At 39.3% G+C, this 21,705-nt stretch overlaps 1 protein-coding gene across 1 annotated transcript; it reads right to left on the bottom strand.

The window, feature by feature from the left end:
* Positions 1-499: 499 nt before the first annotated feature.
* fxyd6 (FXYD domain containing ion transport regulator 6) lies at positions 500-21,670 on the bottom strand. Its single transcript, XM_057839944.1, has 8 exons — positions 21,532-21,670; positions 12,843-12,896; positions 6,674-6,697; positions 6,516-6,551; positions 6,327-6,401; positions 4,083-4,119; positions 3,959-4,008; positions 500-3,851 (listed from the first exon to the last, which is right to left on the bottom strand). The coding sequence occupies exons 2-8, from the start codon at positions 12,889-12,891 to the stop codon at positions 3,814-3,816; spliced, it is 309 nt and encodes a 102-aa protein (XP_057695927.1). The 5' UTR covers positions 12,892-12,896; positions 21,532-21,670; the 3' UTR covers positions 500-3,813.
* Between the last annotated feature and the right edge of the window lie 35 nt (positions 21,671-21,705).

Below are 21,705 nucleotides of genomic sequence, written 5' to 3'. Positions count from 1 at the left end.
CAGTTTTAAATGACCCAAAACGCATTGAGTCGCTAAAACCAACAGTCTGTCCCGCGCTAGCATGTTGAATAAACTCCGCTCTCCTCGTATGTATATTTTTCGTGCTGGAGTTTCTTGACGCTTTACCAACGTCATGTCCGCCCGTCGCTGATTGGTCCACTCCGCTGTCCGTTTGCTGTGGCTTGCTCCGCCTTAGGAATTGGATCCGCGGAACGGTCGCCAGACTACCGCTGCAATAGCGGAGAGTCTGGAGTTCCAGGCAAAAAATTAACCGCAAAAGGCAAAATTATTTGTAGCGAATTTGAAATCCGGAAGAAATTTGAACAGGAATTCACTTTTTAGCTTGCTTGGTTTTGAATTCTTAAAAAAATGGTTTTATTATGAAATTACGATGGGTTTGGTGAATGCACCTGTGAAACTTGTAGGGTTCGGTACCTTTAGGAACCACTGGTCTAGACCAGGATGCTGCTTCAAAATGAACACAGGGAGGCATCGCTACGAGTTTTCAGACAGATTTATTGGTATCGTATGCCAAAAGCACGACATGTTGCGACACAACAAGGCCTCATGCGGCAATTGGACAAAGGCTTTGTCTCTTCAAAACAGATAGTCACACTTGACACACATTATAGTCTTACAGGTGTTTTGTTATCTTAAATGTCTTATTTGATAAGTAGAAAAAAAGTCTTACTAGTGGGCGTGGGATGGGGTAATCTTATAGGGGGGGACGGCAGTGAGAAAGCTGACTCAGTAACTCCACAATCTTGTCAAATTACTGAATTGTATGTGAGCAGGTCCGATTGTCTCACACTTTATACCTACGTACACGTAATGTACATGCACGTATAAACGTGTATGTGTTTGCAAAGATACACACTGGAATACATATAACTATTATTGACTATTTGTAAGCTATCTGCTCTTTTAAATACTTTATATATTTATATCGTACGGTAAACATTTTGAAGGACAATTAACAAAAAACACTGCTTTATTGATACCGTACACTTTAAAAGTGCTTATCAATGTTTATAAATAGTTATGAAGCCTTAATAAACACGATGAGAACAGTTCCACAACAAAGTGGAGACTCATTATTTGGTGGTGAAGTTGCGGTAATGTAAAACAGCTATCAGTATTCGTGTGGGCTCACCTTCAGCCAAGTTTGATTGTTTTTTGTTTTCTTCATAAGTCATCAAGTTTACACTAAACAACAAAACAAGTAAGGGCTTATGGGCTTTGGAGGAAGCCTGTTTTGTTGTTTGATACCGTTTGTATCAAGCTACGAGGCAAAACACTTAAAAAGCAGATTGGAGTGTTGACAACATTCCTGTCCAATTTGAATGAATGAATAGTAAATTGACAAAAAAAGGCATCCAAATTGTGAAATATCAGTCTTTAGTGAATGCCCTATTACCATGCGAGCTCAATTGTCAACTGTTTGGATTATATGCATATAAAGCCTCCAGTCACTGAAATACAGTCATGTGAAAAAAATGAGGACACCCAATTGGGAGCCTGTGTGTTATCTAACATATTTGGTCATATGGACATGTAATATCAATTTTAACATTCTTGAGAGATTCAAGTAATTGAACTAAACAATTAAAATAAAATAAAAAGATTTTTTTTATTTAATAACTTTCAGTAAAATGTATAATATTAAATAAATGCAATTTCTGTTGAGGAATAAATTTGAACACCCCCACATTCAAACCCACTTGAAATGGCTAAAATCACACACAGGGGTATCAAATCAGGTACACACGATTAGAACATTATTACCCAGTGTTTTGAAGCAGGCTTGGCTTACGTAAACCTCACATTTAGTTTGGTGTGCCCCTGACTGTTGAAGTGAGAGAAAACACCATGGTGAGATGAAAGGAGCTGTCTAAGGCCTTCAGAAAGAAGATTGTAGATGCTTATGAGTCTGGTAAGTAATCTCAAAAGAATATAAAATCAGCCATTCCACTGTCCGGAAAATAGTCTTCAAGTGGAGGACATTCAAAACAACTGCCAAGATACCCAGGCATGGCCGTCCAAGCAAGTTCACCCCGAAAGCAGACCACAAGATGCTAAAAGAGGTCTCTAAAAACCCTAAAATGTAATCATGGGACCTAAAGCAGGCTCTTGCTACTGTCCATGCCTCTAAAATCAGAGATTTCTCAAGTTTAACCTTCATGGGAGCTGTGCAAGGAGGAAACCTTTGCTTTCCAAGAAAAACATGAAGGCCAGACTGAGGTTTGCCAGAAGGAATGAAGACACTTCTGGAATAATGTTCTTTGGACAGATTAATCTAAAATTGAATTATTTGGACACCAGAACAGAGGACATGTTTGACGTAATGGAGGTGGATGTGTCATGGTTTGGGGATGCTTTGCAGCAGCAGGACCTGGGCAGCTCACCATCATGGAATCTACCATGAATTCTATCATTTATCAGAGGGCGCTTGAGGAACATGTGAGATCATCTGTGAAAAGATTAAAGCCGAAGCAAAACTGGACCCTGCAACATCACAATGACACAAAACATACCAGTAAATCCACCAAGCACTGGCTGAAAAGGAAGAACTTGAGAGTCCTGGAATGGCTAAGTCAAAGCCCAGATCTTAATCCCATTGAGATGCTGTGGGGTGACTTGAAACGGGCTGTACATGCAAGAAACCCCTAAACATCTCACAGCTGAAAGTATTCCTCATTGAGGAGTGGGGCAAACTTTCTTCAGGCCGATGTCAAAGACTGGTAGATGGCTACAAAAAGCATCTCACCGAAGTTACAGCCAAAGGTGGTAACACTACCTATTAGGTGGGAGGGTGTCCTAACTTTTTCCTCAGTTAGAATATGCACTTTTGTTGATATATTTGGTTTAATGAGTAAAACAATGTTAATTTTTGTTGTTTACTTGCAATTAAACCACTTTCTTTTCCAGAGATAAAGAAAAACAAGATCAGACATTGATATGTGAACAATTCTTAATAAAGAACTGAAAATTTCATGGTGTGTCCCAACTTTTTGACATGACTGTTAATCCCACTGACTTGTGACTTGACATGGCATGACAAAAAGGTGCTCAAAACACAGCAGCTGTCGAGTTGGCGTTTTGATAAAATCCAAAATTACGTCTTCTGCCTTATTTCCGTGATGCGCGTACACTCGCAGATGACAACGAGGCGCTCTAATGTAGTCACGCAAGACGGATTGCCTGAGGCGAGGATTACCTCAAATACAAACTTTGTAAGGAGAGGTGAGTGTCCATGACCCCCCAAATAGCTGAAAACTGGTATATCACCACAAATAAGCCCAAGGTCTTTAAAATTGACTTTGTGGTTGTACTTTATCAAGGCTTAACAACATGTTGCTCATCCATTTATAAACCATTTATAAGCCATTTCATGATTGTAAAGTGTTGCCTAAAATGATCAACTCTAAAAAGCAGTACAAAACATAACGGGAACACATCACGCAGACACTTCCTAACTTTATAAGACCGTCTTGTGTCAAAAGTGCTACACTACTGTTCAAAAGTTTGGGGTCCAAGCGACCCCAAACTTTTGAACCGTAGTGTATGCTGAGACAATATAGACAAGGTTACAGTATAGTTTAAGTGAGAGACATCTAAATGAAGGCACAAGAAGAGACTAGAGCACTGAGGACTGCTACGGTCACGACGAAGCACATCGGGCTAAAAGTTTGTCTTATGTTTATTATACCCTTACCTTGTTGTGTCACCACTTATAATAGTTACAGCTATGATGCAGTGGATTCATGTAAAATAAAAGTGTAGGCAGTGGAAGCTGATGGCGGGCGAGCGGCCTCAGTTTTCAGCTGGAGTTTCTTTGGCAGCTGCCGCGGCTGAAAAAGATATCAAGCAGAGTTTAATACCCCAAAGTAAACCTGCATTACGGATACGCAGATGTCAAGGATGATGCGAGCTGAAAAGGAGGTGAAAAAGTTCCAACCCTTTGAGACGATGAGGTTTTCCTCCTGTGCCTCTTCATCTCCGGGGGCCCTGTGAAGAAAGGTTGCCATGGAAGAGTTATAACTAAAGCGCTCTTTGTCATTCAGAAGGGCATGACGGTTTACCTGGGTTTCTGGTTGATACTGCAGCGGCACCGTCGACCTTGAAACGCAAAAAATTCTTTAGTAGTGTTGATGATGTGTCAACACGCATTAACTTAGGAGTCCAGTTTGTCAACTGTTACAAACTAGCACATGAAACGGGAGTGGATTTTCACTCCCGTCCCCTCCCACTCCCATTCCATCCCAATCCCGGTGCAGATTCAAGAAGTAAATCCCAAAAAATTACTCCAACTCCCTTTTTTTTTTTTAAACACCTTTAAATTGGTCATTAGGAAAGTAAATGGATTGTTCTTTTTAGATGACTGATTTTAGATTACCACTCAACCCCCGAATCACTACAGTACTTTACAAGTCCCGCACATTTTTTACACTCCACATATTTGTAGTGGCAAGGTCGCGTTCCAATCTAAATAAGTTTTCTAATAACTTGGACCTTCCTCTTTCAAGCTCCTCCAGTTTAACCGATGAGTCATTATTTCCGAGTTTCATGTGTAGTTCTCTCCTCGGGTTTTCACCTCCCCTGTGCAAATACACTCCAGATCAAAATCCTAAGACCAGTTTAAAAAATTGCAAGAATTTGCATTTTGCACTGTTGAATCTTTAGGTTCTAAGTAGAGTTTCAAAATGCAAAAAAATTAATGACAGCAAGAGACTAAATGTTTTGAGCAGGCAATTTATTGAAAAGAACAATTTAACTAAAATAGGCTGTTCATCAGCTGATCAAAAGTTTAAGACCATAGCTCAAAAAACCCTAAATCAGAAATTAAAGTCTCAAAAACAGACTCCGTAATGAGTAGCTCCACCATTATTGTTGATCACTTCAGAAATTCGTGTTGGCATGCTTGATGCGAGTGTTTCCAAAAGGCTTATCGGAAGGTTGCTCCAAGTGGTGAAGATGGCTTCACGAAGGGCATCCACTGTCTGGAACTGATGTCCATTTTTGTACACTTCCCTTGCCATCCATCCCCAAATGTTCTCAATTGGATTTAGATCAGGGGAACATGCAGGATGATCCAAAATAGTGATGACTGTCTTACTGAGTCCAACCTCAGCAGCGATGGCACGCAGTTAGAGGCCTTGTCTATGGAGCTCAACAATCCTGCCACATTCGAAGGCAGTGAGTTTTTTTTTTTTTTGCTTTTCCCATCAAGAGGTCTTGACAGTGTGATTACTTGACAGAAAATAACATGGAATTCAAATTTTTGCACAGATTTGGGCTTGTAAAGGATGTGGTCTTAAACTTTTAATCAGCTGATGAACAGCCTATTTCAGTTAAATTGTTCTTTGAATTGCCTGCTCAAAACATTTGTTCTCTTGTTCCCATTTCTTCTTTTTGCATTTTGAAACTCTACTTAGAACCTTCTTAAGATACAACAGTGCAAAATGCAAATTCTTGCAATTTTTTAACTGGTCTTAAGATTATGATCAGGAGTGTATTGTAGCCGGAAGTTGAAGCGTTGGAAACTTGGGATGTCGGAATGTGTAGCTCTTTTGACATGCCATCGCGAGTCGAGAGAGCTTTAGACCACGAAAATAAAGCTACAAAAATGGATGCTTCAGTCATCTAGGTTTTTTTTTTTAACACAGGTGAAAATCATTATCTATTTGTGTTTCTGCTCCCGTTATTATTATTACTCCTGTCACTACCTGATTGTGACGGGCTACCGGATCGCGACGGATTGCTTCTGCGCATGTGCGTACCGACGCCATTTTCTCTAAAGCAATGATGGTAGATATAGATATGTACAGTGGGGCAAATAAGTATTTAGTCAACCACTAATTGTGCAAGTTCTCCCACTTGAAAATATTAGAGAGGCCTGTAATTGTCAACATGGGTAAACCTCAACCATGAGAGACAGAATGTGGGGAAAAAACAGAAAATAACATTATTTGATTTTTAAAGAATTTATTTCCAAATCGTGGTGTAAAATAAGTATTTGGTCAATACCAAAAGTTCCTCTTAATACTTTGTTATGTACCCTTTGTTGGCAATAACTGAGGCCAAACATTTTCTGTAACTCTTCACAAGCTTTTTACACACTGTTGCTGGTATTTTGGCCCATTCCTCCATGCAGATATCCTCTAGAGCAGTGATGTTTTGGGGCTTACAAAATCAGCTTTGGATATCGGCAATCGGATGAAAATCTTTTAAGACATCGGTATCAGCATCGGCATTTGAAAATCTCATATCAGTCGACCTCTATTTAGTAGTACACAAAGTACAAAAATGCATTGAAAATGACTTACTGAGAATAAGTAGAATTCCTAGTGTGAACAGCACCACAGCTAAAGCCAGTCCACAAATCCTCAGGCTTTCGTAGTCTACACAGCAAGGTGGCAAGTTGCAAAGTAGAGAAGTGCAAAGTAGTTCAAGGTAACATTTTATCTGGTGTATGTGCAGACATACAAAGGGCTGAAGTTACTAACTAGACTCACCATAGACAAAAGGGTTTTCCTCTTTCTCAGGTTCATCTACAAAGACACACACCCGCATTTTATTTAACTAGTTGGAGTGGATTGCAATAGCGACATCTACTGAACTTGCACAGACTCATTTTAAAACATGTACTGATATTTGTGTTGGGCGCACTCACCCTGAACATCGACGTCTGCTACAGCTGACATTTATCCGCATGTGGCCCAGATAAAGAAAAGGGGAGAAAAAACAAAGAAAAGAGCCTCAGTGTGGTGACTGACAAGTTAACAAGAAAACATCAGACATTCTCAATGTGTCAGAGTGACATCGTTGTGTGAGTTTCTCGCACAATGTGTGTGAAAGTCACACAAAAAGCTCTCAAGGAGTGAGGATTCACTGCTGGACAATCATTCATTGTTCAGCCTTACATGCCTGTCACTTGGTTTGTTGTTTTTCCGGTGAGAAGCCGCCACACATCTAAATCTGAAGAGTTGATTTTTTTGGTGTAAATTATTTTTGAGTTGATCTCTGTTGATTTGGTTGTTGTTTAACACTAGAAGTGTCTCGGCGCGGTGTTAATTAAGTGAGTTGACCACTGACACTGGCAGAGTTAAGTGTACTCCTAGCAGAGTTAATCAGCCACACCCTGTTTAAGTGCAGGCGCAAAGACGTATGGGTGAAGTGACACCACGACTGTAAGTAGTGTTGTCTGTAAATAGGTGGCGTGTGTTCAGTTGAAAGTATGTAATTTAAGGGCGCCTGACTTCTATGATTACTTAAAGGATGCAAAGTCTTTCTGTTACCTCTCGTGTGCACAACAGTAGGGTTCAACTACCAGTTTGGCCCACTTTCTGCACTTGGGTCGGGTTGGTCCCCAACTCCTCCAGAATACAGTGGGGCAAATAAGTATTTAGTCAACCACTAATTGTGCAAGTTCACCCACTTGAAAATATTAGAGAGGCCTGTAATTGTCAACATGGGTAAACCTCAAACATGAGAGATAGCATGTGGAAAAAAAACCAGAAAATCACATTGTTTGATTTTTAAAGAATTTATTTGCAAATCATGGTGGAAAATAAGTAGTTGGTCATTACCAAAAGTTCATCTCAAAACTTTGTTATGTACCCTTTGTTGGCAAAAACAGAGGCCAAACGTTTTCTGTAACTCTTCACAAGCTTTTCACACACTGTTGCTGGTATTTTGGCCCATTCCTCCATGCAGATCTCCTCTGGAGCAGTGATGTTTTGTGACTGTTGTTGGGCAACACAGACTTTCAAATCCCTCCTCACCCCGTGGCGTCAAAATGATACCAAGAACGGTGAGCAAAAATCCCAGAATCACACGGGGGGACCTAGTGAATAACCTACAGAAAGCTGGGACCACAGTAACAAAGGCTACTATCAGTAACACAATGCTCCGCCAGGGACTCAAATCCTGCACTGCCAGACATGTCCCCCTGCTGAAAAAAGTACACGTCCAGACCCGTCTGCGGTTTGCTAGAGAGCATTTGGATGATCCAGAAGAGGACTGGGAAAATGTGTTATGGTCAGATGAAACCAAAATAGAACTTTTTGGTAGAAACACAGGTTCTCGTGTTTGTAGGAAAAAGAATACTGAATTGCACCATATCCACTGTGAAGCATGGGGGTGGAAACATCATGCTTTGGGGCTGTTTTTCTGCAAAGGGACCAGGACGACTCATCTGTGTAAAGGAAAAAATGAATGGGGCCATGTATCAAGAGATTTTGAGTGGAAATCTCCTTCCATCAGCAAGGGCATTGAAGATGAGACGTGGCTGGGTCTTTCAGCATGACAATGATCCCAAACACACAGCCAGGACAACAAAGGAGTGGCTTCGTAAGAAGCATTTCAAGGTCTTGGAGTGGCCTAGCCAGTCTCCAGATCTTAACCCCATCTGTGGAGGGAGTTGAAAGTCCGTGTTGACCAACGACAGCCCCAAAACATCACTGCTCTAGAGAAGATCTGCATGGAGGAATGGGCCAGTGAAGTGTGTGTGTATGAAAAGCTTGTGAAGAGTTACAGAAAATGTTTGGCCTCCGTTATTGGCAACAAAGGGTACATAGCAAAGTATTGAGACGAACTTTTGGTATTGACCAAATACTTACTTTCCACCATGATTTGCAAATAAATTCTTTAAAAATCAAACAATGTGATTTTCTGGGTTTTTTTCCACATTCTGTCTCTCATGGTTGAAGTTTACCCATGTTGACAATTAAAGGCCTCTCTAATATTTTCAATTGGTAGAACTTGCACAATTAGTGGTTGACTAAATACTTATTTGCCCCACTGTATTAACAACACAATGAGTAGTTCAAAATAACACTCCTATTGTAAGAAAACAACACAATTCAGTATTAAAAATGCACTTTCATGTGTCATAACAACACCATGAATGAATAATTTAAATAAAAAAATAAAAAAAAGTGAGAAGGAGTATTGCAGTTTAGTGTTAAATGTACACTTTAATGTGTCATTAAACAACACTGACAGTGTCAAACATTTAAGAGTAATGATTAAAAATATTAACACTGTCCAAAGTGTAACTTTAACTCAGAATCTGTGACGATTGTATAACCTCAGAAAAAATGTTGATTTTAACTTTATTTGAGTTAAATTAACACTTCTGATTTTGTTGTGCAGACGTAATTCAAGATTGCACAAATTACTGTAAAATTGTCCTTTTTTTTGGCATTTCACTTTTTCAATTATAATAATGCAATTAGCACTTTAAATTAAATTCATGAATATATTGATAACAAATCAATTACTTTAAAAACAGTTTTACAGGGTAAAACAGCTAAAAAAGATTTTTTAAAAAATACATGCTCTTTTTTTTATTAGGTTTTTTTTTTCTTTCAATTTAATCCAATCATAATTTGTTATTGTTAATTATTACAATTTTGTTAAATGGCCATTTTGAAATGTTAAGAATTCAAGAAAGAATTCAAAAGAATCAGTTAGAATTAATGAACATGATTAGAAAAGGAAATTTATAATATTATACATTTAAATAATACTCATAAAATTTAATAAAAAATATTAAATGAATCAAAATTTTTGACAGATTTTAGGAAAATGCTGATAATTGTTGCATAATGATGCATGATGCAGAATTTTTTTCAAACAACATAATATTCAACCTTTTTTTTTTTTTTAATTCAGATTTTGCTTACTTTTAATAGCTTTTAATATATTCAGGATATTACCATTTCAGATAAATTAAAACAATATATTAAAGTGGCACTAAAGTGTGGGTTTTTTTTGTTTTTTTTAAGATCCTAACAAGTGCCAAGAATATCCTTTTTCAAGCCATTTTGGTTTGTCCTTTTTGGCCTCTTCTGCAGAAGTGCGGATTCTCATTAATATGCAGTTGACTGGTACAAATTTGAATATTCAGTATTTAAATCGCAACTCTTTGCTCTGATTGGCCTCCGTTGGTGCGGGTGCGTTGCGGCAAGCTTGTGTGCATTGGCAATGCGTGTGGTGACTTTTTGTCATATCACAAAGACACAGACTACAATCGTTCTTCAATTACACCAAGCTTTGCGAATTCACAATCATACGAACAACAAAAAAATCTAATTAAAAAAAAAAAATATATATATATAGATATATACCTATACAGTATATCTATATATATATCTATATATATATCTATATCTCTATATAAATATATATATATATATATATATATATATATATATATATATATTATTAGGGCTGTCAAATGATTAAAAGTTTTAATTGAGTTAATCACAGCTTAAAAATTAATTAATCGTAATTAATCGCAATTCAAACCATCTCTAAAATATGCCATATTTTTCTGTAAATTATTGTTGGAATGGAAAGATAAGACAAGAATGATATATACATTCAACATACTGTACATAAGTACTGTATTTGTTTATTATAACAATAAATCCACAAGACGGCATTAACATTAAGCTTCTTTCTGTGAAAGGGATCCATGGATAGAAAGACTTGTAATTTTTAAAAGATAAATGTGAGTACAAGTTATAGTAATTTTAATAGTTTGTATATTGTGAGTAAATATTGCCATCTAGTGTATTTGTTGAGCTAAACTTAATGTTTGAATAGAGTATTAGTTTGCATAGCTATTTTGATTGGGAATGCCAGATCTCTTTGCATTGAGCGCTTTTCTTTTTGTCAGCATTATTTTATTTTTGAGAGATAGGAATATTATTTTTGTTGTGCTTTCACTAAATGATAGTGTAGCGACTTAAATGTTCTTAACTGCCCGAATGCATGATAAAAAGTTGAGCAACCTTGAGTCACATTGGTTGCTGCAAATGGTATATCTTCTCTGCGTTGAGTACAATACAGTGATACCTCGGCTCACGAACGCTTAAGCTCACGAACTTTTCGCCTCAAGAACATTAAATTCGCGAGCATATAGTCTCTGCTGGCGAACTAGTTTTCGGCGGACGAACCAAGCCACGCGGTCGGACAGCGCCACGAGAAGCTGACGCACGCTCACGGCGTCCCAGTTCGTCCCCTCCCTTTCGTTGAGTGCGGACGTGGTTTGTGTTTGATAGACATTTTGGACCATATTGAGTGTACTTTTGCTATTATGGGACCGAAAAAGAGTTACATACAGTCCTTATGGAAGGTGACTCGTGTTACCAATTCGCCCTCGACTGGTAATTGGCGGTGCTTTCAGCTTCCCACCGTCGTGAGAAGTGGACCGGCGAGTCACGTTGGCTCGTTGTCGTCGGTTGTCTTCGGTTCGCCCGATTTCCTCTCCAGAAAGGAGGCGGCGTGCATACAAACACCCAGAGGCGTCGGATGGCTTTTTGTGGGCACTTTTATTAACAACCAAAAGCATGTGGGGGGCACAGCAGTGGAGTCTACGCTAACTGCGCACTTTGCCGGTAACACTCTCCTTCCAAACAGTAACTCCCTCCCTCCTCCTCCCACTCCTCCCACTCCCATACCATCGCAAAGGTAAATAAAACAACTTTATTATACAGTACAGTTTATTTCTTTAATTATAATACAATAGCACACTTATTATACATAAAATAAGGTATATTTTTGTGTAGTTTTAAGGCTTATTTAGTAGAAAATTATGTTTTATGGGGACCTGGGAACGGATTATTCTCATTTTAATGGTTTCTTATGGGAAATAAATGTTCGGAAGACGAACTTTTCGCCTCACGCACACTTTCTGGGAACCAATTATGTTCGTGAGCTGAGGTATCACTGTACATGGTGTTAAGAAAAAGATCATCTCCAGTTATTCTTCCCCATGTCACTTGCCACAATAGTTATAACAGTTTTGGAAGAGATGCCACCGCTTATTCCATTAAATAGCACGGCTCCAATAAATGCCTGCGTCACCAATTTGCCCTTCTTGGTAATTGGCGGTGCTATGGACCGGCGAGTCATGTTGACTCGTTGTCGTCGGTTGGCTCGGTTCATCCGATTTCCTCCTGAGGAAGACGGCGGCGTACATATAAGGACCGAGAGGCGTTGGATGGCTTTTCGTGGGTACTTTTATTAACAAAACAAAAGCATGTGGGGGACGCAGCACTTGAGCCTGCGCTAACTGCGCACTTTCTCTACTCTCTCGCTCCCACTCTAGTCGACCACTTTCTTCCTCACTGTTCAATCTGACAATGCCGGTCACATTGAAAATAACAGCGGCCCCCTTGGCGGGTGCCAGTAACACCTGCGTCCACTCCACTTGCTTGTCCCTGCCCTTAGCTCTCAATATACTTCAAACGGCGCCATTATAGTCTGTTCGCGGCAATGCTTGAGTGGGTCGTTCCGCGAATGCGTTAATTGCGTTAAATATTTTAACGTGATTAATTTAAAAAATTAATTACCGCCCGTTAACGTGTTAATTTTGACAGCCCTAATATATATATATATATATATGTGTGTGTGTATATATATATTATAAATAATTACATATATTACAAATAATTAAAACAATATTAATATAAAATAATTACAAATACCGTGTTAAAAAACATGGATATTTTAATTAGTCCCTCCCGCTCATTGTTAGTGAGGGGGGAGGAGCTTGATTGATACAACAAAACGTTTCATAAAGCGTGCTCTGAGTCTTTTTAATTAGTAGTAAGCAATAATAGAATTCACGAACCATTTTTTTAAAAACATAAAATGCCAAATATGTCATTCGTATATATGAACGTATTCAAAATAAATGAAGTTATTAAAATATTTAAATTAAAATTAATTAAAAATTAATTTGATTAAAATTATTTTAATGACCAATTTTAGGATGGGTGACAAAACTGCTTGAACACTGTATGTGTGTTGAGAAAGGGGATGCTTACCAGCCACGCACACGAGTAGCGAGGATAGGATGACACAAGTAGTTTCCATGGCAACTGTTGATGAAGACCCCCCCCCCCCCAGAAAAAGGGTGAGCGTGTGAGGAACAAAAATGAACATAAAACAGGCATTTTACTCTGCTGTTTTGAGGGATGCGGGACGCGGGTCCCCTTATGAATTCATTACTAATGTTCATTCTATGAAATATGAACATAGAGGTGTCTGTGGAACACTACATATAGAATTGTTACAAAAAGCAGAACATGGTTGTCTTTGTCAGCGCAGAGCTGCTGTTTTTCTATAATCAAACCACTCATTCAATCAGAAAGAGCACATCATTTTTGTAACTAAAAATGGACTGAACTACATGCAAACCCAGATCACGCAGCCCGAGCGACGTCTCTCTGTTTGAGTGGTCTTATCGATTTGCCAGTAGTGTATTATAGATGAAGCTCACAGGAAGAAATTTCCCCTAATGGTTCATTACAGTTTGACGGGATGTGTCTGGGAAACAGCCGACCAGAGAACATTTGACTCAGTTGAGCGCACGCCAAATTCGACACCTTCATCGACACCCATTTCCCACATACAGTGGATAGAAAAAGTCTATACCGTTTGAATGTTAATGACCGATTGACCCTTATAAGCCAACTAAACTAGAGTGAAGCATGCTGATGCCTGCATCATAACTTTGTTGGGTTTTTCCCAGTTTTATCTTGGATAACATAGAAGAAATTATGAAAATTAAAAAAAAAAAAAAAAGTTTCAAAACGTCTTGGCTTCTGTCAGAAACGAAAGAATGTGATGAAAAACCTACTGGAGCAGCTGAACTTTATTCAGGGTTAAATGGAGACATTTGAAACGTTGGTTTCAAACTTAACATGAGTTATGGGATTGGTTTATTTAAAAGACATTGGGCGTACTTCTGCAATCACATTGCTTTATTTATTTTCGCTTTCCCTCTTCAACAAAGTGATAATTTATGTTTTGAGTTGTGCAGGTTATGAATCAATAAATTATTGTTCACATTAACGGTGGGAAACTCTTGGGAATTACTGCAATTTCCGCACTATAAGGCATATTGGAGTCTAGGGTGCCCATGCAGTGAATGGCCTATTTTAAAACTGTTTCCATATATAGGGCGCAGTGCATTATAAGGGGCAAGACACATGGGAGGTTTTACTGTTTGTATTACTCTAACACACCCAATGCAAAATAAATAGCATTTATATCATAGTTTAAGGAAAAACAAGCAGAATATATTTGATATTATGTACAGTTGAACTTGAAATGATTAGAATTTTCAGCACCAAGACAACGGGCAGATAAGGGCAGAACAGATACAGGACGCTCTCTGACCACAGAGGCCCAACGCGCACGTCATGCAGCTGACTGAAAGATAGGCAAGACATCTTCAAGCCCACATCTGCATCACCAAATCCCACAACCAGCTCTTCTGGACAGTCCAGAGCAAATGGCGGGACATTTTGTCTTGCCACCAGGAACATCTGATAACGAGGAACCCACTCATGTGGCACTGAGGTGGCAAAATCCTCAACTCTCGTTGCCCTGACAACAATAACGCCCAAAACCCTCCTGCCAAATCCACATAGAGAATAATCTTAACACACCCATCTTCTGGACCACTGCTCGCCTCACCAAAGCCTTCAAAAGACAATGTTTAACTAATCATTGTCATTTTTTGGGGGAATCTTTCATTGACTTGTGATATGGTGACCTTAGATCCAGTTTGCCTCCTCGCCTGGGTCTTTCTGTGCTGTACGATTGCTGCCGACCTGGAATAAATTGTCAAGTTGCGTTTCGAACCCTTTTTCCAGCTTTTAAAAGGGAGTCAGTACAAAGGGTTAAACCTAAGGTGAACGCGCGGATTGGTCGGGGTTCCACCGGCTTGGTTGTTGGAAATGCACTAGCGTGGTTCCGACAGTTCAGCTGGCGTGATTCCGGCAATCTGGTTAAAAGGTCAGATTCCTTCAGAGGCGATGAGTGATGGCGAAATGCGGAAGCCATCACCATTGAGCTGAAAGCCAACATACTGGGCACGATGCTGCTGCAGCGGCAAGCGACAGAGTCACGCATCACCTTCTGCCTGTGCGTCATCGCTTGTCTCTGATTGGCTATGTATTTGGAGGGCGTTTCAAAATTTCCGGTCTTTTATTTATGTCCTGGAAATCATGCCAAGAGGTATCATAAAGTATGTGCTGGTTGCACTCTGTTAAAATGATACGCTCTTCCTTATTGACAAAGTGTGGCGTGCGGATGTCAATTTCCGGGTTGTCTAGTGTCCTCGCAGGTGATTTGTCGATCAATAAATCAGTTTCTGATTGTTGTAGTGCCAGGCGACAGCAACAGAAAAAGAACCATTTCCTTTTTTTCGCATATCATGTCCCTGGTCCGCGTGTGCACTTATACATGCCAAAGCGCGAAATTTCCAGTGCAAGAACGTCGCATGTCTCTTCGCTTCAAGAGACTTGGTGATTTTCACCTCATCAAGCCTTTTCTATAGAAAATGTATTGAACACAAGCGACATCGCCTCCCGTGTGTCTCGCCCCTAAGGCTCAGTAGTAGTAGTAGTAGTAGTATTGGTTGAGGTGGAGTGATTCATCCACTAGATCAGTGCTTCTCAATGATTTTCTGTTACGCCCCCTGAGGAAGAAGTAAATTTTTTGCACCCCTTGAAGTTTCTGCCTCAATTGCATATAGTGTCATTTGTCTATAGAATTGTTATATGCCGAGCAAATATAGATTAAAAACAACTGTTATTGGACAGCAACATGTTATGCCACCTTGTATGATGCTAACAGTGCTTGCTAGATTATTGATGTAGCACTCACAAAGCGGGACGATTGTTGGCAATATTAGGCACGTTTTCGCAGAAAAAATTCAAGCGGCTTAACAATGTGATTGGGGTCAAATGTCTAAGGCTAGGTTCATACTGCAGGTCATAATGCACGAATCCCATTTTTACGTGTTTTTCCGACTCGAGTGAGGCATTAACCTACGGTCTGAATGTGACAAGTCGCATAGAAGTGGACCATCTCAAATCCGAGCTGGGTCGCTTTAGAATGTGGTTTAAATCCGATCTGGGCCACATTTTTCCAGAATGTGGCGGCGGTCTGAACTGTCAAGTCTCCCAAATCGGAATTCATGCGACAATTACGTCATCAAAGAGCGAGAGCGACAGGGCGCTATGGTAGCGGTGCAGCTGTGTGTCAGCGCCTAGCTTGCCTTGAACACGACTTTTGGGGAAGGGTCGGGCTTGACAGCAGTCATAAAAAAATAAAATGGTTTGAGGATAAGCCTGAGAATGATCGGTTTTCTCTCTGCCCCATATAAGCAATATTTCAAGAGTGCTTACACGGCCCTGAGTCGGGGCAAACTGTCCGTATGTGTGTGTGTGTCATGCACTGGAGTGAGCGCATGCTATTGATCCATATAAACTTTGAATATAAGACTAAATGGCGATTATATACTCTATGTCTGTTATTTGTAGAGGTGTGCGGAATTTCCGATTCTTAGATTATTCGCGATTCGGCCGTGGAAGATTCAAGAACGATTCACAAACATCCAAATTCCGATTATTGAAATATATCAAGTAAAGCGGAAGTAAAACACACTCAGCACGCCGCGCGGTCTTCGGGATGCAATGAGGAACGGAGCGAAAAGTAGCTAAACATCATGCTTGTTATTACCCGGCCCCTCGGGTAATGCCAATGCTCAACTCAGGGCTCTAGCTCAACTCATGCCGCGAGATAAAAAAAACAACAACATACCTGACTGCTGCCGACAGCTACTACGTACTAAGTACGTCCACATAATGTTACGGTAGATATCATATTTATATAGGACTAGTTACAAAATAATTTCGGTGGTGTTAGCAGCACATTTACAGAAAGCTAGATGAGGGCGTTAGTAAACGGCCGCCATCTTAAAGCAGTAGACTTCCCTGCAACGCTGTTGTAGCGAACCTTCCAAGCGAACCTATTTAACTTTTTATCTAAAATACTCCTAAATCGGTAAAATATTGACTTGAATCTATCTTTAAAATAGTTTTAAAACTTTCACATGTCGAAAGTAGACAAAAGGGAAATTATGGAATAGCGGGAGCAATTTTAACAACTTTAACGGTTGATTGACAACATTGAATGAATTGAATGTAGTTTAAAGCTGCTGATACAGAATGGGGATTTGAGTATATTATTTATTGTTTTTAACTGTTAACTTGATACTGAAATAGTTGTTTATTTAAGCCTGCGAGGCCTTTTTTTTTAATTTTATTATTTTTTTTTTTTTTACAGTTTTTGTAACTAATGTACAAAACATTAAAAGCAGCTATTAGTGGGGGGGGGGGGGGGGGGGTCATCAATAATCGATTTATAATCGAATCGTAGCCTCTGAATCGTAATCGAATCCTTAGGTGACCAAAGATTCCCACCTCTAGTTATTTGTGTCCTCTTTTTGAAAATCAAAATATGATCACCTTTGAATAACCAGCATGTGTGATCATTTGTGTTGATGCTCCTGCGCATACGAGTCAATTTCCTCAGCGCATCTCGGACTGCGAATTAGTGCACATGTGTGATACTTGACCGGGCTCAGTGGACAGATGCAGTATGAACGGGCACACCAAAAAAACAGATCTGATAAAAATTTTTAAAAAACGGATTTGTGCATTAAGACCTGCGGTATGAACCTAGCCTAAGTGACTTCTTTATTGATTTCGCCTCATGCTGTCCCCTGCCAACATTTTTGGACACATTAAACATACCGGTCTTTCGTCGTCTCCCACTGTATTAAAGGCCAAACGCTATGTACGCTTTGTCATATTTCCTCGTCTTAGCTTTCGGGAGACTTCATATATCCTGCTCTTTGCTGTGTGCTCTTGTTTAATGCAAGAATACTGTACACACTCTGAAAATGAGAGTGCCACTGCAACCCACTGAGTAAATGTGCAATTACACATTATTTTAGTACGCCAAAAAAGTATGTTGCGCAAGGTCAAATGTGCCCCCCTGGGGAGGGGACACGCCCCACCGTGAGACGTACTGCACTAGATAGAGCTGCGCTAAAAGGAATGTCATGCCATGAGATTGAAATATAAGGCGCATTTGATTATAAGGTGCATTGTCGGCTTTTGAGAAATTTGAAGGCTCTTCGGTGCGCCTTATAGTGCGGAAAATACGGTATTTATATTAGTCTTTATTTTTTGGGGTGGGGGGGTCAACAAACGAGGAACTGGAGCAAGGCTGTGATTTTTTTCTAATATCCACTATTGTATGCAGAGGTTTGTATTGCCGAAATATTGAAATACTTTTCAAGTCACAGCCTCCCCACGGACGTAACACGTCCTTGGCCTATTTCCGTGCAGGCTCTCAGCACAAACTGTTCGCTACTCAAAGTTCAACATGAGTCTCGATCCATTTTATGGCGAAACCTGCTTGATATCTTGAGGTGCCCTCTGTCAGGCTCCATTTAAGTCTGTCCACCTAACAAGATGTTTGTCTCTCCTTAATTCGGTTAGGGACATTTTAGTACCATCAGTCACGAGCATTCCTGCCCACTTGTTATGGACAGGATGGATGCTTAGGAACACAGGATAATGTATCTGTTCTTAATGAAATTGTATTTTCATGCTGACGTGATTGTTTACAATCTACTGCCACAGACTTTTAATGAACAGATTTTTTTCTCTGCACAAGAAAACCCACAGATCATTGGATATTGTGTCTACTGTATGGACGCCTAGCAGTTACACATTCATGAGTATTTCTTATTGTTAACTATTGACTTCATCATTACAATGCTTATTCTAATATACATAAAATACAAACAAGTTACTTACGGTAATAAACTTTTTTTCTTAAAGATTTATGAATTAATATGCAATTTCAAGTTTTATTCTTATTTCCGTAAAATGTTTCCTTTTCAGTCTGGCTCTAATAGAATTTTGCTTTTTGTATATTTCAATTTCATTAGTTCTCCATTACATCGAATGATATTGCCGACAAAAGCTGTCAATCAAATATCCTAACTTCAGAAGGATTAAAAACATTTTTAGTTGCGCTTACAGGGTGATATTCATGAACTTGTTTTTGTATTACAGTGTTTTGAAACCTGCACATCATCATACTAACAGGTCCTTATACATATGCATAGACATAATGTCATGAAGTTATGAAGTATGATGAAGGGTATGGCATATGACAGGGGTTCCCAAACGTTTTCCTGTGAGGGCCACATAACTTTTCCCTTCTCTGATGAGGGGCCGGGGTCAGTTTGTAACAGAAAAAGTGTGACGATTGCAGGAGTGCCTAAATGTAAAAAAAATTATTGTTTTTCAGAAAGCCACAATCAAATAACACTTTCTGGATTCTTCACGGAACAAAAGTAAAAAAAAATAAAATAAAATAATAATAAATAATAATAACACTATTAACTAAATAGGTAATAACCAAATAACCCTCTCTGAGTTCTTCACAGAAAAAGGCCAGGAAATTAATAACACTATTGAGAAAAAAAAAAAATGCTCTCTGGTATTGTTCAGGGGGGCAAGTAGTTTGGGGACCACTGGCATATGATTATACAGTAATTGAAATGATCTTAATGTAAAGATTGCTTTGGTAGATTTGCCGCGAAACAGGATTTTTTTTTTTTTTTTTTTTTAATGGTCATTTGATTGAAACATTGTCTTCCCCAAGGTCTCTCTAGCTCTTAGTCTGGTGTACCTCAAGTGAAGACTAAGTCAATGGTGATGAGCTGTGACAGACTTTAAGGCAGTACACATTAAAAGGAAGTTAAGAAGGTATATGGACAGAAATATATATTTCATTAAGCTTATTGCAAACAAAGTTAAAAATTCATGTAGTATTCATAATCATCTGCAATATGAAACAACTCCTAGATCACGGGGTAACTTACAAAGTATTACCTTTTTGGACTCACTGCAGCTAAACCGACTATTTGAATTGGCTATTGGGAAAATACTGTAAATATACTGTAGATGGCACACAGACGAGCTCTATACCAGCGACTATTGAGAAAATTGCAACAATTAAATGCTTTTCCACTAGATGGCAGAAGATCACCTATGTAGCCACCTGCTGTCCTTCATACAAGTCATTGCACCTACACAGTTTTAGAAATGAGACGTATAGATATATAATTTTTTAAATGTCTGGCGAGTTATTTTCTTTTTGACAAATGGTCCTTCTTTAACAACCAAGCAGTCTTTAGCGTTAACACCACTGTTGAGGGCCTCTTGATGTTATTGCCAGTGGCGGATTTGGCAATTTTGGAGACCTAAGGCGAACATATCCAGGGGCCCTCTTCATGGGTCAGGGGTTAAAAAGGTGAGAAGGTTGCGGAGGAAATATGTTCCGGTACACTAGGGCTGTCCTAAACGACAAATATTCTCCTGGTTAGTCAGCCAACTAGTTTTATGATTAGTCGACTAATCTAATAATTATCTTTTTCTTACCAATTTAGCAATGAATTTTTTGTTGACGCTTATTAATTTACAAAACCATTTGTATTGCAATAAACCAGAGATTGATCTGTATTGATCTGTGAGCTGAAAATGTGAGAAATGAGGCAGCCATTTTACATTCACAGAGTGGCAGACAAATTGCATTTCAAAGTTATTTAGGAATTTTGCACAAATTCTCAGGTTGTTACGATTATTTTGACAGTATAAAAGAGTGCGATTTGTTAGAGGATTTCGCACCATTTAATCTGCGGCGTTTTAAGGGTAGAACATGTAAATAGTGCAATACCTTTTTCAGTAGCGGTCTTTATCCTTATTAAAGATGCCTATATCTCGATTTTGTACAATTGCAGTCAAAAAATCTTAATCGCTTTGAAAATTTGACACAGAAGATGCCAAGAAAATTTCTTGCAGTGAAAACAAAACTTTTGCAAGTGTATTTCTTTACCGTTATTCATCATATTTGTAAATTAACCATGTCTAGGATTTTTCCGAGAAAGGGACATTGAATTGATTTTATTCCACGAGCCCATAGCTCCGAGATTAAATACACTTTCATGAAAGACTCCTTTGCCATTTGGTATGTGTGCCATGACGTCATCGTGTCTCCCCTTAAACAATATAAGTAGGTCATTTGAATAGGTCACACGTACGCAGCAGAGGACCTCCACTGCCAATGTGACGTCACCGTGGCAACCGCCAACACCGTCCTGATTGCCCATTTTTTAATCACCATGGAAACAGTCCGGTTGGAAATTGGAAGACCGGTGGGGTCGACTCGTAAAATGCGAGGGGCGTGTCGGCGAATCACAAACAAGATAAACATCGATTTTTCTCCCTCCTCCTTCAATACGCAATGGAAACAAAAAGAAAATTCTCTGCAAACTATAACGCAACAGTCTACCCGTAACGAATGTGCATCCAACCTGTGGCTCGCCTGATGGCGTCCATTTATCCACCCACCACCTAACCTGAATGTCAAAGCGTCACGACATGGAGATGCACACGGCTATTATGCAATATGAGCCATAATCATCTTGTTTTGTGGCGAAAAGTGACACGCGGATACATCAATCCCGATTATTTCTTTCTCAGTGTGCAATGTCCACTAATAAAACGATGTCAAAATAATCCTTTTCTTTGCATGTTAATTGCCTACAAATGACAATCTTAATGATGAGCAACTTACCTCTGGTTTGTCCAGCAGGTCAACAAATGGATTCCCCACCCACTAAAATCACTCAGCTGCTCTCCGGTGTTCTTCGCATGTGTGCGCGCGCGCGCTGAAGCCGAACAAGAACTAGGAGGAGGAAGAGGAGGAAGGATGGACGGACAATATGATCTCCTGGTATGACTTGAGCTT

Source organism: Corythoichthys intestinalis, chromosome 6, assembly GCF_030265065.1.
Source record: "Corythoichthys intestinalis isolate RoL2023-P3 chromosome 6, ASM3026506v1, whole genome shotgun sequence".
Lineage (NCBI taxonomy): Eukaryota > Metazoa > Chordata > Actinopteri > Syngnathiformes > Syngnathidae > Corythoichthys > Corythoichthys intestinalis.
Note: the sequence above shows the minus strand (reverse complement) of the source record. Positions and strands in the feature narration are given on the sequence as shown.

Excerpts from the sequence above, each read along its gene's own strand:
- fxyd6 (XM_057839944.1), bottom strand. The coding sequence starts at position 12,891 with ATGGAAACTACTTGTGTCATCCTATCCTCGCTACTCGTGTGCGTGGCT. Across the intron at positions 6,552-6,673 it reads AGCAGACGTCGATGTTCAGG|ATGAACCTGAGAAAGAGGAA; the intron begins GTGAGTGCGCCC and ends GTGTCTTTGTAG. Across the intron at positions 6,402-6,515 it reads GGAAAACCCTTTTGTCTATG|ACTACGAAAGCCTGAGGATT; the intron begins GTGAGTCTAGTT and ends CTTGCTGTGTAG.